Source organism: Nerophis lumbriciformis, linkage group LG34 (assembly GCF_033978685.3).
Source record: "Nerophis lumbriciformis linkage group LG34, RoL_Nlum_v2.1, whole genome shotgun sequence".
Taxonomy (NCBI): domain Eukaryota; kingdom Metazoa; phylum Chordata; class Actinopteri; order Syngnathiformes; family Syngnathidae; genus Nerophis; species Nerophis lumbriciformis.
Window position 1 is genome coordinate 6,039,168 of NC_084581.2, and position 17,640 is coordinate 6,056,807.

At 41.0% G+C, this 17,640-nt stretch overlaps 1 protein-coding gene across 6 annotated transcripts in view; it reads left to right on the forward strand.

Moving 5' to 3' along the window:
* galnt14 (UDP-N-acetyl-alpha-D-galactosamine:polypeptide N-acetylgalactosaminyltransferase 14 (GalNAc-T14)) overlaps positions 1-17,640 on the forward strand; it is a 191,905-nt gene that overhangs the window by 153,221 nt on the left and 21,044 nt on the right. For all 6 annotated transcript variants that reach the window (XR_009811593.1, XM_061929190.1, XM_061929191.1 and 3 more), the window contains 5 exons: positions 8,689-8,756; positions 12,995-13,060; positions 15,174-15,295; positions 17,287-17,374; positions 17,438-17,522. Coding sequence is in view for 5 of the 6 variants with exons in the window: in XM_061929190.1 (XP_061785174.1) it covers positions 8,689-8,756; positions 12,995-13,060; positions 15,174-15,295; positions 17,287-17,374; positions 17,438-17,522 (429 nt within the window). In the remaining variant the exon portion in view is untranslated. The remainder of the gene's footprint in view (positions 1-8,688; positions 8,757-12,994; positions 13,061-15,173; positions 15,296-17,286; positions 17,375-17,437; positions 17,523-17,640) is intronic.

Genomic DNA, 17,640 nt, shown 5'->3' on the forward strand with positions numbered 1-17,640 from the left:
GTGTTTGCTGAGTTCTGTGGTATTTCGCAGGTTTTTGTTCCTGAAAGAAGCCTTGTGATTGTTCCATCTGGTTTTGAATTCTCCCTCGGTTAATCCTACATATGTGTCGGATGTGTTAATGTCCTTGCGTATTACCTTAGATTGGTAGACAACTGATGTTTGTAAGCACCCCCCGTTGAGAGGGCAATCAGGTTTCTTTCGACAATTACATCCTTTGTTGGTTTTGGAGTCGTTCTGTCTGAGGGCCGACGGCTCATTTGCAATTGTTTTGTTGTGGTTTGAGATGATTTGTCGTATATTGTTCATGCAGCTGTAGCTCAATTTAATGTTGTTCTTGTTGAATACTTTTCTTAGGATGTTGTCTTTGGGAAAGTGTTTGTCAATCAGATTGAGGAATTTGTGTCCAATGTTCGTTGAGACGTTTTTGCTGTATGGGGGGTTGTACCAGATGATGTCGTTCCGTTTTCTGTTCTTTTTTGGCTGGTTTCCTGGCGTGGGTTCATAGGTGAGGGTGAAATTGTATCCGCTTTCATCAAGGGCTTTTTGGTACGGGGGGGTTGCTTGGTCAAATTCAGCTTTGCTAGATGACAGCATCGATAGCCTTTTATTGATTCCGGTAGGTATTCTTTTTGTGGTGGTGGGTGGGTGGTTGCTGTTATGGTGCACGTATTGGAGTGTTGTGTTGGGTTTCGTGAATGGTTGGTAGCTGTTATTTCTCAGGTTGAAAGTGACGTCAAGGAAGTTGACGGCTCAGGTTGAAAGTGACGTCAAGGAAGTTGACGGTCAGGTTGAAAGTGACGTCAAGGAAGTTGACGGCAGGTTGAAAGTGACGTCAAGGTTGAAAGTGACGTCAAGGAAGTTGACGTCACTTTCAACCTGAGAAATAACAGCTACCAACCATTCACGAAACCCAACACAACACTCCAATACGTGCACCATAACAGCAACCACCCACCCACCACCACGAAAAGAATACCTACCGGAATCAATAAAAGGCTATCGATGCTGTCATCTAGCAAAGCTGAATTTGACCAAGCAACCCTCCCGTACCAAAAAGCCCTTGATGAAAGCGGATACAATTTCACCCTCACCTATGAACCCACGCCAGGAAACCAGCCAAAAAAGAACAGAAAACGGAACGACATCATCTGGTACAACCCCCCATACAGCAAAAACGTCTCAACGAACATTGGACACAAATTCCTCAATCTGATTGACAAACACTTTCCCAAAGACAACATCCTAAGAAAAGTATTCAACAAGAACAACATTAAATTGAGCTACAGCTGCATGAACAATATACGACAAATAATCTCAAACCACAACAAAACAATTGCAAATGAGCCGTCGGCCCTCAGACAGAACGACTCCAAAACCAACAAAGGATGTAATTGTCGAAAGAAACCTGATTGCCCTCTCAACGGGGGGTGCTTACAAATATCAGTTGTCTACCAATCTAAGGTAATACGCAAGGACATTAACACATCCGACACATATGTAGGATTAACCGAGGGAGAATTCAAAACCAGATGGAACAATCACAAGGCTTCTTTCAGGAACAAAAACCTGCGAAATACCACAGAACTCAGCAAACACATTTGGGACCTCAAAGACAATAATGTTGAATATTCAATAACATGGCAAATTCTTGCATCCAGCACACCTTACAATAGTGGTAATAAAAGATGCAACCTATGCTTGAAAGAGAAACTGTTTATTATTTACCGTCCAGACCTGTCATCCCTCAACAAGCGCAGCGAAATTGTAACAGCATGCCGCCATAGACGGAAACACCTCCTAGGTAACACATGAGCCAATCACCACGCCCCTAGGCCAGCCTGTACCCACCCACTCTGTGCCCTATATAAACCATGGTATGCGAATGCTCCCATTAAAATCTCCTGACGATTGAGGGTACCCCCCCTCATGAAACAGGCCTGTAGAGATGAAATAGTCTTGTGATTTTTTCCCACACATACATACATATATATATATATATATATATATATATATATATATATATATATATATATATATATATATATATATATATATATATATATATATATATATATATATATATATATATATTAAATAAGTAAAGGGTTTGTATGTTCTCTATATCCAACGTTATGTATTGTTCTAATTGATCTCTTTTGTAACACCGTTAGTGAATGAAGTGCACCTTTTTCGTTATTTCCCCATATTTCTACACAATAACTCAAATATGGTAACAAAAAATTGTTGAAGTAGAGAAACAGGTCTGTTTGTAAACTGGTGTTGTGTTCTTACGACTTTTGCTATTTTCATTTTGTTTGGGAGTTTGAAATGAAAGGTTGCTGATATATGTTAAAGGTTCTGAAATCTTTTCAATAACCATTTTTATTGTTTCCATATCAATTCCATTACAATCAGTTGAGGTCTAGGATTTGCATTTATTTTCAATATTGATTATTTCGTCTTTTGTCAAACCTTCGAGGAACGTCGTGTGGGGATTTCTGTCGGTAGTGTCATTCAAGTCCTCAACTGACTCGGGATCTGGAATCTTATCCTCCAGATTTGGTCCAATGGTCACAAAGTAATTAATGACACTTTCAACTTCCATCCATTTCTTCCATTTTAACTTCTCAATTTCCATCTGAGAAGTATTTTGGATAATTCTTCTTAGCACCATTTTTAATAATACAATTGATGCCCCATCTTGCTCTCATATTGTTTTTGTTCTGGTCTAATAATTGACTGTAATAATAGGCTATTACCCCCCGCAACCCCAAGAGGGACAAGCGGTAGAAAATGAATGAATGGATGGATTCTCTCCTACATGTTCGTAGTATGCTAGTTAGCTTGTTCTTGTACGTTTTGTAGATCTTTGAGTTATAAATGTTCTATATAATGTATTATTCTTGTTGCAAGCATTTTTAAGTCCTTTTGTCATCCATGGTTGATTGTTTTTCTATTGCGTCTTACTAAGTTTTTTCAATGGACAATTTTTGTCATGAAGCATCATGAAAGCATTTAAAAGAAATACCATAATCATCATCTACATCATTTTCACTGTATACTTTGTCCCAACTTTTGATCTCCCAGATCATTCTTGAAAGTTGTCTGTGAACGTCTCTGCTTGTGGTGGGTTCTCCCGAGGCCGATAGATCTGTCTTGAGCCCGGTATACAGGGTTGAGCAAGTTTTTATTGACATACACAAGTATGGATTGCTTTCCAGCAGTCCATATTCAGGCGTGTTGATGCTTGCGCTCTCTCTCTCTCTCTCTCTCTCTCTCTCTCTCTGTGCGTGTCATTCGCTCCCAGCCGCAGCTGCCGTCACGGTCCCGGCCGCTGCTAATAAAGGCGACAGGTGATTAGATAACCAGCCCCAGCTGGGGCAATCTACTCACCTGCAGCTGGCTTTGAAGCCGGGCCATACACACCCCATTCCTGCAGGAGGCGCGCCGACCACGCCCTCCTCCACACTGTCATACTTTGTTTTGTGCATATTCTTCAAAATGTATTTTTGTCATCTTCTTGTAGTTCCTGTCATAGATTATGAAAACTGGCAGATGATCACTGATGTCAGATGTTAGCAGACCACTTGTAGTATTATCAAAATCATTAGTAAAAAATATTATCAATAAGTGTGGCACTGTGTCCGGAGATTCTGCTTGGTCTTGTGATTTTAGGATATAAACTCAGGCTATATATTCTGTCTATGAAGTCATCTATGGACTTTTGTTAGGATTCAAGAGGTCCATAATGAAGTCTCAACATAAGAAGGTTATTTTTTGACTGATTTCAGTAGAAGTTGCCTTAATCCAGGTCTCAAACGTATCAATGTTTAAATTAGGTCAGGGGTCTCCAAACTTTTTGACTCAAGGGCCGCATTGGGTTGAACAAATTGTCCGGGGGCCGTGCTGTATCTTTATATATATATATATATATATATATATATATATATACATATATATATTCCAAGCGCGATGATGTCACGCCAAGCGTGATGATGTCACGTTATCGATGGGAAAATGCAATTTTAGACAATATGATTTGCCTGAGCGGCTAGTAGACTCTGAGTTACAAGCGGTAGATAACAGCCAGATAGAGAGGTAGCGGTGTGACAGACCTCATAGTAAGCACCTCAAATGCTTTATATTTATTACTTAGGTTAGGGGTAAGGTTAAGGTTTTCATTGTATATTATTGCGACCCCTCCACCGCTTTTAAGGGGATGGGAAATAGATGCATTCGTATAGTTAGGAGGAGATGCCTCGTTAAGCGGGGGGGAAAAAAATCTGGTTTTAGCCTGGTTTCTCTGAGACCAATGACATTAAGATTGTTATCTCTAATGACCTCATTAACTAATATTGTTTTGGGAGACAATGATCTGGTGTTAAAAAAGCCCATATTATAGGTAGTGGGCTGTTTTGAGGAATTTATGTTAATGGTATCCGTAGTAGTAATATTAATAATGTTATATTTATTTTGTGTAGTGCACCTTAAACAATTTCGATCACATCTAGGAATTGATATGATGGGGATCTTCAGAGTATTTGCTGGGTGCTGCGATAGAGTGAATGCGTCATAATTTGCCAACTCAGTAGAATGCATGTTCACATCTGACACAGTCACTACAGAAAAAACATTATGTGAGTTGTGTATTATTCTAGGAGAAATGCTATGCGTGCAGGGATTTTCCAGCCAGGTGCTGGTTAGTTCTAGCTTAACTGACTCCTCACCCGGACTAACAGACACTGTAATTGCCGGTGTCTGATCTTGCTCTAGCATAGTTAGTCAAGTGTGACGCAAACAGTAATCTATGTTCCTAGCAGAGAGGAATGGCGCCTTCCTGGTTAGGGTGAAGGCCGTCCCTCATCAGCAAGCCTGGTTTTCCTCAGAAAGAAGGCCAATTATCAATAAACGTTAGTCCCTGTTCTCTACAAAAACTAACCCATTATTTATTTACCTCTCATCATTGCCTCTCGCAGGCAGGGGGCCAGAGACAAGTACTTAATGCTTGGACATCTTTCTAGCGAGATTACAAGTCTTGGCTATAGCTAGTGGTGCGATTAGACTGTCGTAGGTGTTTATTAGGCCTTTTGCGAGTTAGCTCCCTAAGATTAGCTTCAATGTCACGTGCTCTGGCCCCGGGAATACACTTAATTATGACTGGTTTGCTAAGCTGTATGTTCCGATTGATGAAGTTCCATATGACTACGGTGTGGTGTCCGGTAGACTGGGGTGTAGGACTAACTAAAGGGCTAAATCTATGCTGCGTCTCAACCGGTTCACCGTGGTTTGTAGGCCGCTTAGGGCTGCCTCAAGCTGGGCTAGTAAGTTCGCTACAGCTAACGCTAGCAAATGTGTCCGCAGCGTCTAAAGTTACGAGATTACTCTGCTCTAGTAGCCGGACACGGTCCTCTCGTAGGGCCAACCTATCCATGAGAACGGTGCTTGTGCTTGTGCTTGTGCTTGTTTTTTTCACCGAGTAGAGTTCTTGCTGTTTACGGAGAAGTGGCCGCAACGTGTGAGAGCAGATTCCTTAGCACGTAGCTGCCTTTGCCGTGCCGGGCTTAGCTTCGTTAGCTTAGCAGCTAGCTAGCTGAGAGAGGGGCGGTGAGACAGAAAACGGGTAGTTTGCAAGTTTGATAAGACTACTTTATATGTTTGGGAAGGAATAAAGAAAGCTGTCAAACAATTACAAACCCCGTTTCCATATGAGTTGGGAAATTGTGTTAGATGTAAATATAAACGGAATACAATGATTTGCAGATCATTTTCAACCCATATTCAATTGAATATGCTACAAAGACAACATATTTGATGTTCAAACTAATAAACATTTTTTTTTTGCAAATAATCATTAACTTTAGAATTTGATGCCAGCAACACGTGACAAAGAAGTTGGGAAAGGTGGCAATAAATACTGATAAAGTTGAGGAATGCTCATCAAACACTTATTTATAACATCCCACAGGTGAACAGGCAAATTGGGAACAGGTGGGTGCCATGATTGGGTATAAAAGTAGATTCCATGAAATGCTCAGTCATTCACAAACAAGGATGGGGTGAGGGTCACCACTTTGTCAACAAATGTGTGAGCAAATTGTTGAACAGTTTAAGAAAAACTTTTCTCAACCAGCTATTGCAAGGAATTTAGGGATTTCACCATCTACGGTCCGTAATATCATCAAAGGGTTCAGAGAATCTGGAGAAATCACTGCACGTAAGCAGCTAAGCCCGTGACCTTCGATCCCTCAGGTTGTACTGCATCAACAAGCGACATCAGTGTGTAAAGGATATCACCACATGGGCTCAGGAACACTTCAGAAACCCACTGTCAGTAACTACAGTTGGTCGCTACATCTATAAGTGCAAGTTAAAACTCTCCTATGCAAGGCAAAAACCGTTGATCAACAACACCCAGAAACGCAGTCGGCTTCGCTGGGCCTGAGCTCATCTAAGATGGACTGATACAAAGTGGAAAAGTGTTCTGTGGTCTTACTAGTCCACATTTCAAATTGTTTTTGGAAACTGTGGACGTCGTGTCCTACGGACCAAAGAGGAAAAGAACCATCCGGATTGTTATAGGCGCAAAGTTGAAAAGCCAGCATCTGTGATGGTTTGGGGGTGTATTAGTGCCCAAGACATGGGTAACTTACACATCTGTGAAGGCGCCATTAATGCTGAAAGGTACATACAGATTTTGGAGCAACATATGTTGCCATCCAAGCAACGTTACCATGGACGCCCCTGCTTATTTCAGCAAGACAATTCCAAGCCACGTGTTACATCAACGTGGCTTCATAGTAAAAGAGTGCGGGTACTAGACTGGCCTGCCTGTAGTCCAGACTTGTCTCCCATTGAAAATGTGTGGTGCATTATGAAGCCTAAAATACAACAACGGAGACCCCCGGACTGTTGAACAACTAAAGCTGTACATCAAGCAAGAATGGGAAAGAATTCCACCTGAAAAGCTTAAAAAATGTGTCTCCTCAGTTCCCAAACGTTTACTGAGTATTGTTAAAAGGAAAGGCCATGTAACACAGTGGTGAACATGCCCTTTCCCAACTACTTTGGCACGTGTTGCAGCCATGAAATTCTAAGTTAATTATTATTTGCAAAAAAAAAAAAAAGTTTATGAGTTTGAACATCAAATATCTTGTCTTTGTAGTGCATTCAATTAAATATGGGTTGAAAATGATTTGCAAATCATTGTATATTTACATCTAACACAATTTCCCAACTCATATGGAAACAGGGTTTGAAGAAGCACACAGATAGAAAGATAATACTTAGCTTTTTGCGCACCAACAGCGAGCAGTCTCTCATGAGAAACAGGAAACCGGAAACGCCAATCTTATCTGTCCTGTGGTATTGGCACCAGCCGTTGGACAAGATCTGACCAATCTAAGTCTAAGACTAGATCTGACCAATCTAAGTCTATGAGCACGAACTGATGAAGCCTACTCTGATGAGCGGCGAAACGTCTTCTAAGGCAAAGCAAACAGTCCAGTTGCGATCGATGAGATGACAATGACCTGAATGAATGAGAACATTCATAGACAGCCCTGCAATGATGATCATTCTGTTGTGTAAACTGATCCATTTCCTCTTTGATGTTTTCCGAAACATTGATATTCTTCAGATTGGTTTTGTCTTGTTGTCTGGCATTGATCTGTTGTCTCAATTCTGCCATCTCCTCCCTGAAGTTCTCCAAATCAGTGTTATCTTGGTGCATGACATACAACTGTTGGCGCACTACTGCTATCTCCTTTTTTATGTTCTCCATAACACTGCTGTTTTCCCAATGGGTGTTGTCTGTCTGCTTGGCATGCAACTGTTGGCGCAATGTTGCATTCTCCTCTTTCAGCTTCTCCATTTCCCGTCTCAATGCGGTGTTGTCTTCACTGAGAATCTTCATTTCTTCTCTGAACTTTCTCATTTCCATCATATCATCACAACATTATTTGTGCGCTCTGATAATGTTTTTGGAGATTTGTGACATCTTTTTGTACATCCTTGATAATCTGTTCATGGAGATGATTGACATTGTTTTGTACCTCATTTTTGTAGAGTTCCTATTAACGCTTCTAAGTCCAGTTCCACTTCTTGTCGTGCTCATGGTTGCTCGGCAGCGAAGTGAAGCCGTTGGTGTTGTTGGCTTTGGTGGTAGCGGCGGCACTAAGGTGTTTTTTCACATACATTGCACCGGCCAGAGCTTTGCCAGCCTTTCTTGTAGATCAATTGTGTGGTCAGAAACACTTCAAATATGTCCAAATCTTTTAACATTTTAACCCTCTGTCTAAGCCTCTGTCTCTGCATTGGATCCAATCTTTGTCTGTTCTCTTTGACAACCTTTGACCTTAACAAAAATCCCATTGGTCTGTCTTCTTTTCTTGCACCTTCCTTTCCTGCCCTAATGTTATCAGAGGAGTAGAAATATTGAAAAGACATTTTCTCACATTGCTGGAGTACAACTTATGAATTTTTGATGTCTCAATTCTGCTCTTTAATGAAATATTTTTTTCCATGGCTACACGTTATACATTTTCATGGCTTGACATTTTCAATATGTTGTTTCCAAAGGCGTGCAGTGCGTATATAATGGATTCAACAGTGGGTGCGTGTGTGCAGGTGTGTGTGTTTGCTATTCAGGCATTATTTGTTTGTCACATGACATGTTTGTTTCTGTGTCAGTGTTTTAAACAGAACTCCTGTTCATCTCATCCATGAGATCATCTTGGTGGACGACTTCAGCCCTGACGGTGAGCACGCACACACACACACACACACACACACACACACACACACACACACACGCACACACACGCACGCACCACACGCACACACACTCTTCCAGGTCACATGTCACACAGATGAAGGGGCGTGTCTACAGCAGCTGCGTCAGGTCGACAAGTCAGGTGAAAAGAGACATCCATTTTGGGACACAGCACAGCGCTGAACAATGGCACCACTTGTGCAGCTGAGGCCACTCATCACCATCATCCGTTTTCAAGGGACGGATGGCAACCCTAGTAATAAGTGTCCTTAATATAAACAAGTATAAAATGTTCATAGTCGCATATGACTTACACATACAAAGTCTCCAAGGCAGAAGGATATTAGAAGGTATCCAGTAACAAACGTGTCTGCATCATTAAACAACTGCGTCATGAGCTTAACTTAATGAATTATTGTGGCCACTAGGTGTTGCCAAAAGCAAAACGATGACTCCACTTCAATTCAAAGAAAGCAAATCCGTCAAAAGGTTAAGAGTTTTTCTTACCCACCACTGTTTTTCAGTGTAATTTCACTTGATCAAACTTCTTCTAACATTGCACACTACATTATAATAAAAGGTATGTACTAGGATTCGTGTTAATATTGCATCGTATCAATATCGGTATCGGTCAATATTAATGGCTCCAGTATGGAAGTGAAAAAGTGGTATTTTTTTATTTTGGTCTGGAAAATGGAAATATTTTGAAATGTGGAAAATTGATAGCCTGGATGTTTCATTGAGTTTTTAATGCTGGAATTGTTGGAATCAGTTCCAAAATATGGAATTAATAATGTGAATTGTTAAGATCAATAGGAATATTACTGCAGAAAATGTAGACTTCCTCGAAAAACTAAAATTTTTATAACAGGTGTGTCAAACGTACGGCCCGCAAACTGGTTTTATCCGGCCCGCGAGATAAGTTTGCTAAGTATAAAAATTAGCTGAAATGTTTGAATGAAAGAACTGCTGTTCTAAATGTGTCCATTGGAATGTCAAAATAGCAATTCTTTGTATACCCTGCTGCAAGAGCGGCCATAACTTGAGAGGGGGCGGAGCTATGTGCCATGTTAATATAGAGGCAGCACTTCCATGTTTGGACGCTATGTACTTGTGCTGCTTATTAGTGATAGCATACAAAGTGCGGATCGTTAAAATGATGCCTTGATTGTCAAAGATGTTGTTGGTAATGTAACCTGTGACATTTCTATCCAAATAAATGCTTTTGATCATCTGTACATTTCGTGTTGTACTTATGAGTGCGGACACACTTTCTGGGCACACATAAATATGATGGAATATTTTGTATCCCCTTCTGACTTCATCTGTGATTATTGAAATCAGTCTTACAAGTTTTGTTGAAGATGATGATACATATGTACAGAATAAACCACATGATGTTAGTACAGCAGTTAAGGAAATTGAGTAAATTACATTAATATCATCCTGTAATTGAATTGTATTATTAATTTAATATTCTAATAGATTAAAAATGAACATCAATGGGAGCATTTCAAAACTCTGCCAGAGTCAGTTGCCCCTATTTGACTGATGAACATTATCACATCATTTATTCCGAAAGTATAAATAATGGCAAATGAAGATAGAATACTATTAACTGCAACATGCAAGTTTAAAAAACACATTATGATTTGCACCTTGTCAGAATGTGCTTGGTCTATTTAAAAAAAAAAAAAAAATCTGAAGTTGTCTTTATTTTTAAGTTTTCATGCAATGATTTTACCAGTCCAGCCCACTTGGGAATAGATTTTCCTCCATGTGGCCCCCTATGCTAAAATACCACTCAGTGGCCTAGTGGTTAGAGTGTCCGCCCTGAGATCGGTAGGTTGTGAGTTCAAATCCCGGCCGAGTCATACCAAAGACTATAAAAATGGGACCCATTACCTCCCTGCTTGGCACTCAGCATCAAGGGTTGGAATTGGGGGTTAAATCACCAAAATGATTCCCGGGCGCGGCCACCGCTGCTGCCCACTGCTCCCCTCACCTCCCAGGGGGTGATCAAGGGTGATGGGTCAAATGCAGAGAATAATCTCGCCACACCTAGTGTGTGTGTGTGACAATCATTGGTACTTTAACTTTTAACTTTAAATGAGTTTGACACCCCTGTTTTAGAATGTTGAAAGTTGTTAGTCCAGTAAGATTATTGTTTTTAGGTTCTAATGGTTTAAATGGGCTAAGAATTGTGAAGTAGTTTGTTGTACAAAATCCAAAACCAGTGAAGTTGGCACATTGTGTAAATCGTAAATAAAAACAGAATACAATGATTTGCAAATCCTTTTCAACTTATATTGTGGGATCTGAGCCGAGGATGTCGTTGTGGCTTGTGAAGCCCTTTGAGACACTCGTGATTTAGGGCTATATAAGTAAACTTTGATTGATTGATGTTCAATTGAATAGACTGCAAAGACAAGATATTTGTTGTTCGAACTGAGAAACTTAATTTTTTTTTGCAAATAATCATTAACTTAGAATTTAATTGCAGCAACACATTGCAAAAAAGTTGGCACAGGGGCTTTTTTACCACTGTGTTACATGGCCTTTCCTTTTAACAATACTCAGCAAACGTTTGGGAACTGAGGAGACCAATTTTTTAAGCTTTTCCGGTGGAATTCTTTCCAATTCTTGATTGATGTACAGCTTAAGTTGTTCAACAGTCCGGGGTCTCCGTTGTCGTATTTGACGCTTCATAATGCGTCACACATTGTCAATGGGAGACAGGTCTGGACTACAGGCAGGCCAGTCTAATACCCGCATTCTTTTACTAGGAAGCCACGCTGTTGTAATACGGTCAGAATGTGGCATGGCATTGTCTTGCTAAAATAAGCAGGGGAGTCCATGAAAAAGATGTTGCTTGGATGGCAACATATCCATCCATCCATTTTCTACCGCTTGTCCCTTTCGGGGTCACGGGGGGCGCTGGAACCTATCTCAGCTGCATATTTTGCTCCAAAACCTGTATGTACCTTTCAGCATTGTGTAACTTACCAATGCCTTGGGCACTAATACACCCCATGCCATCACAGATGCTGGCTTTTGAATTCTGCGCTTATAACAGTCCGGATGGTTCTTTTCCTCTTTGGTCCGGAGGACACTACGTCCACAGTTGCCAAAAACAATTTGAAATGTGGACTCGTCAGACCACGGAACACTTTTACACTTTGCATCAGTCCATCTTAGATGAGCTCGGGCCTAGCAAAGCCGGCGGCGTTTCTGGGTGTTGTTGATAAATGGCTGCATTGTAGAGTTTTAACTTTCGCTTACAGATGTAGCGACAAACTGTAGTTACTGACAGTGGGTTTCTGAAGTGTTCCTGAGCCCATGTGGTGATATCCTTTACACACTGATGTCACTTTTTGATGCAGTGCCGCCTGAGGGATCGAAGGTCACAAGCATTCAATGTTGCTTTTCTTGCTGTTTACGTGCAGTGATTTCTCCAGATTCTCTGAACCTTTTGATGATATTACGACCGTAGATGGTGAAATCCCTAAATTCCTTGCAATAGCTCGTTGAGAAATATTGTTCTTAAACTGTACGACAATTTGCTCACGCATTTGTTCACAAAGTGGTGACCCTCACCCCATCCTTGTTAGTGAATGACTGAGCATTTCATCGAAGCTGCTTTTATACTCATTCATGGTACCCACCTGTTCCCAATTAGCCTGTTCACCTGTGGGATGTTCCAAGTAACTATTTGATGAGCATTCCTCAACTTTCTCAGTCTTTTTTGCCTCTTGTGGCAGCTTTTTTGAAACATGTTGCCGGCATCAAATTCCAAATGAGCTAATATTTGAAAAAAATAACAAAGTTTACCAGTTTGAACGTTAAGTATCTTGTCTTTGCAGTCTATTTAATTGAATATAGGTTGATACACAATGATTTGTAAAATCATTGTATTCTGTATTTATTTATGATTTACACAACATGCCAACTTCACTGGTTTTAAGTTGTGTACTATTGTTTAGTCTGGTACTGCAGTTTAATAGTAGTATTGTTGATCAACTTGGTGCAGAACAGCACACAGTATGTACATCAGTCCCTCAATAATGTCAAGAATGAAAATGATGCTGACAGCAGCTCTGCAGTCTTTCTCATTAATACTCATTGTAGTTTATTTGAATAATGAATTAGCCTAATTAGACTATGAATGTGTCCAATAAGAATAATTCAATGAGTGGCAATTATGTTGTCTTTGTGTTGTTTCAGGAAGTGACTGCCAGCTTCTCACCAAACTGCCCAAAGTCAAATGTCTGCACAACAGCAAGAGAGAAGGTGTGTCTTTTTATCAAGATGATGTATTTCTTGGTGCTTCACACTAACAAGCTAAACGTTAGCAAGAGGACGCGCAAGACGCATGAAGAAGAAGAGCTGCATGTCTTCAATAGAACAAAGTAACGATGTGACCCTTTTTAAAATGTCTGTACTGGGAGAGCGTGACAAACCAACAAGCACTTAAGTGTCTTCATCTTGCTAAATGTGGCTGCGGCACCTCGTACGCTCTTAACGCTCATCTTCTTTTTCAATCCAATCGTGGCTGCCGCCATGCTTGTAAAAATAGAAGGTGAATGATTGTAATACACTAATTGAAAAGACAGCTTGAGGATGTAAAGAAGGAGAAGAGGCCAAGACTTGTAGAAGATGTTCCTTCAGTACACTTCAATAAGTATACTGTGTACACTGTGTACTTCATTCCTGAAGATGTGAATGTTGACAGTGTAAATCTATTCCACGTATCGGTAATGACGATCGCAATATTTCCCTATAATAATTTCCATTGCTAGGGGTTGCTCCTCAGCCACCTTTATTCTAAGTTTGCCCCTCCCCTTACGCTACTTAGCCAAGATGGCGAATATTGAGGCTGCACACTCACTATTCCGAGCGTTTTGAATGCAACATTTAGGTACTGACAGTGTACTGCATTTGGTTGTACTTTTCTATGATTGCACAAGTGATGACAGGTTCAACAGTGGTGAGCACACCACCGGCTGTCATCATGGAGACACTTGTATATTACACATCCGTGGCATCGTGCTCCAACCTGTGATGTTTTGCTATGTTGTGGAACATGCAGCACACAACTATAATAATCTATGCCACATTTTCTGGGTAATATAGAAGCTCCTCCAGTGCGAGCCAGACAATGAAACCGACTTTTTAGCACGCCGGAGGTACGCTTCAAAACGTTTGTCGTTTGAAAATGAGCAACATTATAGTGATGTTCTGGCCAAGTTGAGTGAGTGAAGGCTATACTATCACCTTCAAATTACAATATCACATATTTGCCAGTAATATAAGTAATGATTTTTACAAAGTGTAAATGATACCATACACTTACCTAAAAGCCAGTCATCTCCATATACTGTAAACTTTGAAAACAGCCCAATGTTGTTGAGGATGTTTGTTGCACACAACCTAAACATTCTTTCATTGTCAGCTGGGATAGGCTCCAGCTCGCCCGTGAACCTTTTTATTGTTTATGCTTTGGCCTTTTTCTTGTCTGCTGCATTTGTCCTTTTCCTTCCTCCTGGCTCACCTTGCTGTCTCCTTGTTTGACGACAGGAACACGTCCTACATCGTGTCACTGCCTGCTTTCATTACAGGACACACACACACACACACACACACACACACACACACACACACACACACACACACACACACACACACACACGCACACACAGTTTGGCTCGTTAACGGTTTACGACTTAACGTCTTCTGGCTCAATTGTCTTTTTAATGCCAATAAACGCAGACTATACTTATATTACTATATTGTATGTCTCACACACACATTCACACACCGTTAGTGGTGTGTATTGTAAAACATGCCTTCCTCTACAAAGTCGCCCATTCTTCATTGTGTGCGTGCGTGTGTGTGTGTGTCTGCCCATGCAGAAAATAAAGCCTTATTGAGGATGAAATGGGATTTTAAATTGGCTGAGCTTCGGCCCAACGGCGCAGCGTGAAACTTTCACGGCCGTGAATACAATGTCACACACACACACACACACACACACACACACACATTGAGCGGCATGTCAGTGAGTATTGATCAGAGCGTTTAGTTCAAACAGAAGACAACACTGGCCTCCCTAACAAGCTCGCACGCGCACACACACGCATGGACAGAGAAGTGCCGAGTCACTTCCTGTCTCATGCTGTGTGATGGGCCTGTTAAAAGATTGCTTCCTTGCCCGTCTCATAGTGCTGCATCGATTTCTGCTCACTCACTCACAAGACCAACATGTCCGACAAGACCAAGGAGGTTCATCTCCCTAGTTAGGATGATGCTGGTTAGAGGCATGGAAACAAGCACTACATTACCCACAATCCTTCCACAAATGGTTATGTCCACTCAGTTTAAAGATGGTCTATTGTGTGTGCAGGTCTGATCCGGTCCAGAGTGCGCGGCGCTGATGCTGCCGGGGGGACCGTCCTCACCTTCCTGGACAGTCACTGTGAGGTCAACAAGGACTGGCTGCCGCCCCTCCTGCAGAGGATCAAACAGGTACATGCCCCTTCAAAATAAAACTACTTCATCGTCGTTATGATTCTCATATCATTCTCATCTCATATCACCATCATCATCTTTTCATATCACCTTCTTCTTCTTCTTATATCACCATCTTCTCATATCACCTTCATCTTCTTTTCATATCACATCATCCTCTTCTCATATCACTTTCATCCTCTTCTCATATCACCATCATCTTCTTCTCATATTATCACCCTTTTCTCATATCACCATCATCCTCTTCTCATATCACCTTCATCCTCTTTTCATATCACCATCATATTCTTTTCATATCACCATTATCATTCTTCTCATATCATAATTCTCTTCTAATATCACCATCATCTTCTTCTCATATCACCTTCATTATCTTCTCATATCACCATCATCCACTTCTCATGTCATCATTTTATTCTAATATCACCACCATCCTCTTCTTACATCGCCGCGATTCTCATCGCACATCGCATCATCTTCTTCTCACATCGCCATCATCCTCTTATCACTCTTCTTATATCGCCATGATCCTCATCTCGCATCGCCATCATCTTCTTCTCATATTGCCATCATCCTCTTCTCATATCACCATAATCCTCTTCTCATATCACCATTATCCTCTTTTCATATCACCGTAATCCTCATTTTATATCATAATTGTATTCTAATATCACCACCATCCTCTTCTTACATCGCCACGATCCTCATCGCACATCGCCATCATCTTCTTCTCACATCGCCATCATCCTCTTTTCATATCACCATCATCCTATTCTCCAATCACCATCATTCTCTTCTCATATAACTGTCAACCTATCCCCCATCGCCCTCTTCACATATCCCCATCATCCTCTTTTCCATCATAACATTTTTTTTTTCCATCATCTTCTACTCATATCACTATCATTTTCATCTCATATCCACATGATTCTCATCTCATATCGGCATCATCCGCTTCTCATATTATTTTCTTTCTCTTCTCATATCACCATCATCCTTATCTCATATCAGAATCAGTGTTTTTGCTGATATAATCAACATTTATTCTAAAACATCAATCTAAATACATTTACAATATATTAATTCTTACGGTGTGTGGTTGTGTGTGTGCGTGCGTGCGTGGTTGTGCGTGTGAGTGTGCGTGTGAGTGTGTGTGTGTGTGTGTTGAAAGGGTCATCCATCACGGTGCGGCGCTGCCCAGCACTTGGTGCTTGTGTAAATGGAATAAATTGCCATTGAAATGTATGTGTTATTGATCCAGGTAAGTAATATTCCCTCTGTGTGCCTGAGAAGCTTCTAGATCTTATTGGCTCTTAAAAGTACGAGAGATGCATGAAAAAGTCAAGCTTTAAAGAAAATGATGTTGACTTGATTTATCAATGTTTTTTACGGTACTTGTAGTTTGTAGTTTTATCTTCCTCCTGTATCTGCATGAGAAAGTCCAAATTTAAAAACTGGTATTAATACATGATTGTCATGTCACAATTAAAAACTACACAATGGTGTGGTTTTTAAAAGACACTATGTAATGTGGACCAACACAGCCGGTGTCCTCTTGGCTCTGACCCCCCAGCTAATGGTCCAGAACCGCCCCACCTGCCGGCTAACATCCCTGGCTGCTGCTTGACCACGCTAATCGTGGCGCGCCCCGTCATTAAAGCGCTCGTTCCGGTCTGCTTTCATCCTGGTGAAGAGCCGACGGGCCTTCAGAGCAAAACCTGCAGAAAGATGATGTTTGGATCCTGGCCAGTTCCTCTTTTAACGGCCGCTTTGGAGCCCGTTTAAAGGCTAAAGGCGGAGCTAGCTGACCTAAAAGTCATAGGCAAATTATTACATACCCAGTTACGTGTTATTTGATGTGCTCGTTATGTTTAATACATTAAAGTCTGTGTGCCTCTTACACAGAACACCATCATTTTCAACACAACGGTGTTTTAGTTTAAGTCTTTTTACTACTAATACTTGGTCATTTTGTCTTTTTTGTTCAGGACCCAACAAGAGTTGTCAGCCCCGTCATCGACATCATCAATATGGACACTTTCGCCTACGTGGCCGCCTCCTCTGACCTGCGAGGAGGTACACCGACGCTACCACAACTGTTCCTGTACGACATATTTATCTCTCTTATTCAACTGTCAGGTTTTGATTGGAGTCTGCATTTTAAGTGGGAGGGGCTTTCACCTGAGGAGAGAGCACATCGGACCGACCCCACCCAGCCAATCAAGTGGGTACAAATTTCAATGAGAGTGTACACTAGTAGTACCTTGATTTTTAGTTGTAATACATCCCTAAAAGGTGTGACGAAGATATAATTGTACAAACACCAAATACCGGTAAATTTT